The sequence below is a fragment of the Limulus polyphemus genome, unplaced genomic scaffold (genome assembly GCF_000517525.1).
Source record: "Limulus polyphemus unplaced genomic scaffold, Limulus_polyphemus-2.1.2 Scaffold298, whole genome shotgun sequence".
Taxonomy (NCBI): domain Eukaryota; kingdom Metazoa; phylum Arthropoda; class Merostomata; order Xiphosura; family Limulidae; genus Limulus; species Limulus polyphemus.
The window spans coordinates 218,837-227,813 of record NW_013665908.1 but is presented as its reverse complement, the minus strand read 5'-3'; the positions used below and the strand labels follow the sequence as shown (position 1 = coordinate 227,813).

The 8,977-nt window shown below is 28.5% G+C and overlaps 1 protein-coding gene across 1 annotated transcript in view; it reads right to left on the bottom strand.

Annotated features, from left to right (window-relative positions):
* Positions 1-358: 358 nt before the first annotated feature.
* LOC106457157 (ras-related protein Rab-32B-like) overlaps positions 359-8,977 on the bottom strand; it is a 37,515-nt gene continuing 28,896 nt past the window's right edge. The window contains exons 7-10 of the mRNA XM_013916544.2: positions 8,546-8,573; positions 5,308-5,382; positions 4,501-4,609; positions 359-2,468 (exon numbers count right to left, since the gene is read on the bottom strand). Coding sequence (XP_013771998.2) covers positions 2,338-2,468; positions 4,501-4,609; positions 5,308-5,382; positions 8,546-8,573 — 343 coding nt within the window. The 3' untranslated portion in view covers positions 359-2,337. The remainder of the gene's footprint in view (positions 2,469-4,500; positions 4,610-5,307; positions 5,383-8,545; positions 8,574-8,977) is intronic.

The window sequence follows — 8,977 nt, the reverse complement described above, 5'->3', positions numbered from 1 at the left end:
ATTGTACATTCAAAGCTGTAAAATATTTCAAAAGGACATAAAAATATGAATTATGGATTGTTTAATTTTCAAGATTAACTTATTAACACCAACAATATATAGATTACAACGTTCCATTAAAAAAACAAGCAACATTAACCAATTAACTGATATAACAAGCTGCTTGATGTTGCAAAGACATAAGCTGATTAAATAAATATTTCATATAAAAACCTGAATTTAAATAAACATAAATTCAGACTTTTATTCAAGTTAACATTTTTTTCTACATATGCTATATACCTATCATTTTGTCTTTTGTTTCAGTGAAAATTTTAATTAAGAATCAAAATTTAATGAAAAAACAAACTTTTTTCTGATGGAATAAAATCATTAAACTTTAAAGTTGAATTATTAGTGTTTGTTTTTGTTGATAATTAGATAATTTAATTAGCTTTTTTCTTATTCCAAAATTACTACAAACTCTACAGTACTGTACAAAATGGTGCTTGGATCTTTACTGAATATCAAGTAAATGAACTGAAGAACAAAGTTGTTATTAAAAATGATTAATTAAAAATATATTACACTTATTTTGTGTATCTTTGGGAGACAAAAAAAAGGGGGATAATGAATCTTTACATTTTCTGTAAGTTTCACCTACCATATTGGGTACAATAGATTCATTAGTTTAGTATTTACATATCAACATGAGAAAAGCTGCCATTGCTAAACGTTCAACCACTGTAGTATGTTAGAATCAAGGAATGTAAAATTATATTAAATTATTAATGAAGACTAAAATTAGATATCCTGTCTAAAACAAGTAAACACAACAACAACAACAAAGAAAAAGGAACAATGAAAAGGAAGAACACTAGTATATTTAATGTGTTCATAATTATTTAACAATGTTTTATAGGTTTCCAAGTTCTTGGACTATTGTACTTCAACAAGGAATACAAAATACTGATTGAAACAAAAATACATGAAACTTTCATATGAGATCGTTAGGTAGTATTTCACTGCAAGTACTGCCAACTGTGAAAAGAAATTCCATTATTTTGAACTTTAACTATTTATATATATGATACAAAATCAACTTAAAAGTTTAAAAACACAAGCAGAACTGCCTCTAACTTTTACAACTCTTCATCAATAAAAAATAACATTCTAGAAACCTTATGATAAATATAGTCATATGACACTTTTAAGCATGCCAGCATGCTTTAGGCCTTCTGTACAACCATAAAAGGCACATTATTACCATTTGATTTTGTTTTAAAGTGTATATAGCAAGAAATTAAGTACATACAAAATTCTAAACAATAACAACATGTAACTGGTGATACACTCATTTGAACTTGCATTTATATTAAAATTTATGTGCTATTAAAATAAAATCAGATGAAAATCTGTAAGTAAAAATAGCATAAAAGCATTTCTATGAAAGTACCTTGAACATTGAAAGCATTTTTATAAAAGAAACTTGAACATTAAAAGCACTTTGTACACTAAAATACCTTACCAGTGCCTGCACTGTTAAAATATCGAAGTACATTATAAGTTCCAGAGAAGTTAACCAAATAAAGGTTCGTTTATGTGAGCTTGTATATTTGTATATACAGTGTAGTTGGAAAATGTTTAAGTACAGTATCTTTCAACACTAGACTGAAGCTGATTAACAAATAAAAACTGAAAACTAGGTGATTATATATTCTTACAGTTTTACATTTACTACAAAACCTCAAATCACTTTCTTTGCAATTATTATTTATTACCTAAAAATAAAAAATCTACGAAAAGTTCTAAAAAAATCTACCAGGTTTTGGACTGATTGTAAAGAAACAAACAAACATTTTAAATTTTGGGATCACACTGACTTTACCATGACCTAAGAAAGGGCATTTATTGATCATAATAACTGCAATAATTAAGTAACTCGCATATCAAATTGATCAATACACTCAATGTAATAATGAAATTTTATCATGTTTCTAGTATGGAAACTTGTTTTAATTCACATTTAGCTTTAATGTCTTCAGACAATGTCTAACAATGGTAGTATGATTAAAAAAACACACAAAAAATCTATTCATTCAACCCAAATTACTTATGATTTTCATGAAGATGTATAAAATATAGTTATCAACCATTATATATATTTCAAACTTTTTAAATAAATATGTATTCCAAGTTAGCAAGCAGCTCTTTCATTTTAAAACCAATCAGGTATGAATCTAACAAAGAATCTAGTGAGCAGCATTTAGTCACTTCAACAAACTTGCTGACAATCATTATACAGCTTTCAATCTCTGAAGTCAGTCAAATGTACAAGACCCACTTAAAATTACTTTTTCAAGTCCCACAACATTTCATCTTTTTATAATTGGGTTTATAAGTGAGGCTGATGAGACTGTCTCTGTTTGGTTTGTTGTGATCAGACCTCTGGGAAATGATCTTTTCGATGAGATATTCAATAGCTTCATCTGTAATAGAAAAACTTTTTCAGTACTAATAAACAAAACAAAAATTAATACGAGATCAATTAAGACTATTTGGCCAAAAAATGAAGTCAATAACCTCATAAAAAAGATGTTACAGCAACCTTGAAAAAGAAAAAAGTTTGTAAAGAGAAAAATATTTATTTAAGTAGATGAAAAGTTGAGAATTTGACTAACTAACAAAAAATGTTCTTTTTTTGAATAGTAAAATATTTTCATTACTAAAAATTAACTAACAAGATGTTGAAAATTTTAATAGAAATGAAATGTCATACATTTTCAATATAAAATAAATGTAAATATGTTTGCACGATAGATATATGGAACAATTTACTCTCAAAGATCAAACTTCAACAAATATGGTAAATAAAAATATTAAGTATGAATTTTTTTTTTGTGAAATGTGAAACTCAGGATAAACCAAAATATATAATTTAGCTGTTAACCTTCATTTAAAACAAGTAAGAAACATAATCTGTTATTCAAGATAAAATAGTTTATCTAAAAGGATTATGATGGTACAAACATGCATTAACTGAAGATATAAACTTATAGACAAGTTAGTTACAAGTGCCATAAAAAATTCTAACTCGTATGAGAGGACCAAGTAATCCACTGTGTCAAGAATAGTACAGAAAACATTACTGATCAGATTGGAATGTTGTTGGCAACAAATGCAAATATAATATACAATAAACAGTATGGAAGAAACATGTCTACCACTTTTCCCTTTACTGAAGAGCTACACTGAAGAAATGTATCAAATGAACAAGAAATTCAATCAGCTAATAATGTAGGTAAATATGCACAAAAAGTAACTATGACATCATTTTTATGTTCAAAATAGAAAACAAAAACTTCAAAGTTTTCCTCTTAATGCATTAAATCATCTTAGGAATAAATGTTTTCTGCTTAAAAGTATTTATCTTCAAAAATTAAAGACCTTTTTACATTTTGTGTCTACATAACTGATATTTTACAAAATGTTTTAATTTATTTGTTATTAAGCAAAAAGCTAGCTGTACAATGAGCTATCTTTGCTGTGCCTATTACAAGTATTAAAACCCAATTTTAGAATTATAAGCCTTCAAACTTACAGCTGAACCACTTGGGAGCATGTTTTAATTTAAAACACAATCAACATACACACGTTTTTGTGTGACCCATTCATTTTTTTGTTAAGAGAAATTTTAAGATATTTTATATGCCGAGACAAACAAAAGCTTTTTTATGGCAGTAGCATTTGCCTTCTTTCTAACAAGTTAGAAGTCTCCAAGTATTAATTTTAAATTATTCTAAATTATTCTAAATAAAAAAACGTCCAAATTCTAACATGGTTGACTTGCTCACAACTTGAATTATTAATAACTCAAATATCAAAATATACTCATGGTAGTAGAAACTATTATAATTGCGCAAAGAATATATTTCTATGAAGTCATTTTATATCACAACACTCTATTCTATTAGTTTTCTTATTGTGGTTTGGTTAATTTCATTTTACTTTTTTTGTGATTTATATTAAATTCAAGGTCAGTGTATGTCAAATTACATTAGACTTTAGCTTTTCTAGTTACTGTTAGCATGACAGAAAAATAAAGTTTTATTCAATAAGCAAATTGCCAAGTTACTTATGAAATATTATATTACTGTAGTTATATTTTTTTAACACAAACTTATCAAAAGATTAAAACTTCATGAGGCCATCAGACAAGTATATGTGAGTTCAGATCATGGTATTTTGAATACGAGTATGTTATATCCAAGTTTCATGTACTTTAAATACTAGGTTCTCAATAACGAGTTTGGAAAGAGCTTGGAAATAATTTACAGTATTGATAAAAAAAAAAGAGAGAGAGTTTTGAAAATTAAAATATACCATGAAAGACAAATATTAGTAAAATGTAACAATAATAATGGCACACCTGAATGTCTAAAAAGCTTTGTAATATTGTAAATTGTGAACTAGATAAGTTAAACAATACACAGATATCACATTCAGTTTAATTAAACTTACCAATATTAATATTTTCTTTGGCTGATGTAAAAAACCAGGCTAAAATGTTGTGTTGTTTACAAAACGTTCTCAGTACTTCAGAATTGATTGAAACACCTTCAATATCACACTACAGCAAAGAAACTGAGTAAGTGCCAATTACATGCAAGTGTAATGAATTAATAGCATTACATTTATCAGTTCATTGTAATGATCATGGGAGTGGTTATCCATAATGATAATTTTTAAATATTATAATTAATAACAATTTAAATACTGTTACAATCATAGTATTTTTCATAATATTATACTTTAACTACATTTTCAACTTACAGTATATAATATGTATTATGAAATTGCAAAAAAATGTAAAAACATAAAACTAATTAGAGTGAACTGACATCCACCATGTAGTTGTCAATAGTTTAAACACAATACAGACATGTTTAAAAGGCATTCACAACACAAGGAACTTACTGGCAGAGATAAAGGTCTACAAGTAAAATTATCATAAATTATGAAAAGTAAAACTATAAATATTACTAACTGTCATTCATAATGGTATATTACTGTTGTCCAAAAAGTTGCAGGTTATTACTAACTGTCATTCATAATGGTACATTACTGTTGTCCAAAGTTGGAGGTTATTACCAACTGTCGTTCATAATGGTACATTACTGTTATCCAAAGTTGGAGGTTATTACTAACTGTCATTCATAATGGTACATTACTGTTGTCCAAAGTTGCAGGTAATGGTCACATTACACAGGACGACAGCTTTTTGACTAAATTTATTCTACAATTTGGCATTTTAACACACTTTCTTACCTTGTTTGCTAACAAAATTATTGGAATGGGCTGTCCATTCTGTAAAGTGACCTTGTCTTTAACATCATTGTGCCACTAAGAAAAAAATTCATTCTAAATGTACTCAAATAGTAAAAAACAAATCTACGTAAATGAAGTATAATAAAGGGCACATTAAAATCTACTTATTATAAAATTATCCAAAACTCTAAATAAACAGTGTATTAAAGGGCAGATTGAAAGCTACTCAAGCTGAATGCCTTCACAGTTATTACTTAGTCATACATCTTCGTCCTTTTCAGCTGGGTAAAAATACAAATGTCAAAGTTACCACCACATTTCAATTTTAAATTAGTAACTCAAAAAATGGAATGATGAGAACAGCAAAAATCAGAAAATCAATAGCAGTATGAATGAGTCTTTAAAAGAAAAAATTAAAACTCTTGATTTCTGTTTCTTAACTCATACAGCCATAAGTAATTGTGTTGTTTTGAAAATTGGAATTAAATATCTTTAACTTTTTCTGTAACAATTTCATTATGATGCCTTAAACAGAGAATAATAGAAGTTTTTGGCCAGTAAATTGAATTTGTTTGTTTGTTAGTTGTAAAGCACATTGTCACACAATGGACTATTGTGCTGTGCTCACCATGGGAATCAAAACCCAATTTTCAGTATTATATGCCTTGAGACTTACCATTGAGCCACTGGGTGGCAGTAATTTGAAACTTATAGAAACAAAAGGAGGAAATACTAAAAGAAATATGATTTCTGGCCTCATTAAAATTAACTGAATTGGACTTAGTGTTTTTTATTCTATCAGCTATATGTTTTTGTATTTAAAAATAAAAACATAGAAAATTTTACATTATTTTAACATCAAGCATATTGTTGTATGAAGTACACTCAACAGATCATACAGATGAAGCAAAATAGAGAAACCAAATCATTCAATTGAAAAATCTTCAAAAAATCCAACTGATATGTTTGTTTTGTAACTAAGCACAATACTACAAAATGGGCTATCTGTGCTCTGCCCATCATGGGTATTGAAACAAGGATTCTAGCATTGTAAGTCCACAGACATACTGCTGTGCCACTGGGGGGCCCAACTGATATGATAGACTTTTGTAGTTTTTGGTCTAAGATATGTATGACAATAAATAATTGCATAAAACTTCACAATCTAGAGCATTACCTGTAATTAGGTCAATAATCTCTATCCTCTTATACCATGTGCAAGTTTCTGATTACATAAGAACCTAAAGATTAATACAAACAAAAGATGTTACACAAATGCAAGCTTTTAGCATTTTTTCTTGAAAATTCAACATAATGTAGTGTTGTTCCATGTGTAACAGGAACTCATAACTCAGATTTGTGCACACATTTCAAGATTTACAAAAAGAAATTCAGCTGATAGACCTGTGTGGTTGTTTCTGTTTTTCCTCAAAATTCCAAGTTTTTAACTTACTCTTTCTTTCATCATTCAAACATTATAATTATGCATATCTTGTACCCAACGTTTTTATACCACCAGCAGACCTCTTGGAACTAGAACTTGTTGTATTTATTACATCAGCTTTATTGCAGATAATAACAATCATTTAAAAACCTTTTATAAACATTTTATGTTTATTCTTGTGTCATCCTAACATTTTTCTCCCTTGCCTTATCTTCCAAACTTTTTCAAACACTGACAACTATAATCGCTTTAAAAGCATTACAGTTTGCATTAGTCTCAGTCATTATGCTAATACTAATACAATTAGATTAAGCATATTTTTGAACCAAGGCTTGGTTCAATTTTCAATTTATTATTCTAATTAAGTTGAATAACTGTAGGACCGATATATAATTACGGAGCTGTTACACGAAGAAAGGATACATTTAATAATATAAAGCCACTTTAACAGCTCACTTTTTTAATGCTAAGATTCAGTGTCTCCAAGAGTGGAAAATGTAACCATGAGTTAATTTAACTATGCAATAAATTATTCTATATCACTTAATTAGTCACTATACAACTATAATAGTTTTTTTTGTAGAGAAGGTTCTAAAAATGATATGTTAAAAGTATATGTGAGGTTTGCAAAGAGGCACAATTGTAGGGTATAGCTAAATCCTCAATGATAAAAACACCTGAAATAATAAATACATCCCAAGGAACAGTCACAAAAGTGATGTCAGCATGAATATCAAAAAATAAAATCACATCAGAGAAACATAACAATGGTCAAGAAATAAGTTGACAGATCCTGACAGACAAGTATTAACATGAGTTGCAAGATGAAAACAAAAGACTACAGCACCAAAGGTGGGCAAAGAACTTAACATTAGCCAATAATAAACAATCTCAGTCAAAAACCTTGAAGGAAATTGAATAAGATAGTTTACCATGGTAGGCCTGCCAACCAATCAGAAACCTCTAATAACACCAAAAATTAAAAGCCATAGTAAAATGATAAAACATAATAAACATAAAAGTTGGACTGAAAATCAATGAAATAATGTGGTTTGACCAGATGAATCATCTTGTACACAATGGATGTGTTTAAGTGAGGCAACAAACAAAAGAAGCTTACAACTCTGATCATATTATGCCATCAGTTAATCATGGTGGATGTTCTGTTGGCATAGACTAGAGGTTATGACCTCACTAAAATGATTTTTTAAACCTTATTGCAGATCAGTTTCACTCTAGGATGAACAATTTATTCCCAAATGGGCATGGCCTGTTTCACTAAGACAATGCCCAATTCGTACTGTTAAAATGATTAAAGACTGGTTCAAAAAAATATGAGTATATAAGTAAGCAGATTTAAAAGCTATCAATTGCATCTATGGTCAGTTCTTGAAGCCAGTTTTTCAAACACATAACTACCAGCAACAAAACTTCAAAAATTAGAAGCTTTCATCAATGTGGGCATGTATTATCTGCACATGAAAGACCAACATGATATTAATAAATACAATGTAGAAACGGGTGTTGCACTTATTTTGTCCAGCTCTGTAGGTTTCACAGAAATAATCCTGAAAGAAACAACACTTATACTCATTAGCTAATCCTGCTTGAATTAGATGCTTTCAACTCGTATGAGCTAATGAAAGTTCTTGTTTTATGGACTTTCATATTTTATAGTTTTTTAAATAATTATAAGAGTTTTTTGTGTCAGATATGCACAAAACTGCTTCTATTTTAATACAAAAGTTTTATTTTGGATACTAATCTTAAAATTGTTAAAGTACAACTACTCACCTTTACAACTGATTCAAGAGTTGTTGGCCTGCAAAGAATAAAATTATCCATATTCATTCTGTCTAGTGACATTTACAACAGTGATGACAGTTAAAAGGTAAAAAATAGGAAAAATCTCATGCAGGAGTTCCTAAACAAAGAATCTATATACTACTAAAACTCTGAGATTGTTTGTGTGTTTACTTGTCTGTAATTAAATACAGCAAAAAATGGTGCACAATAACACCATATTTGTAATGAAATGAGAATAGAAACATAATAAAGCAAGTTTCGTTAAAATCGGGCCACGAGTTACAGAGTTAGACCCGTTTTTCGGGTCACTTTTATGAAAATTTCTAGATGAATTTATGTATGCTAGATGGCGCCACATATCGGTTTATCTATCTATCTATTTGTTTTCCACCTGATGAATCACTTTAAAATGTGTTCTAT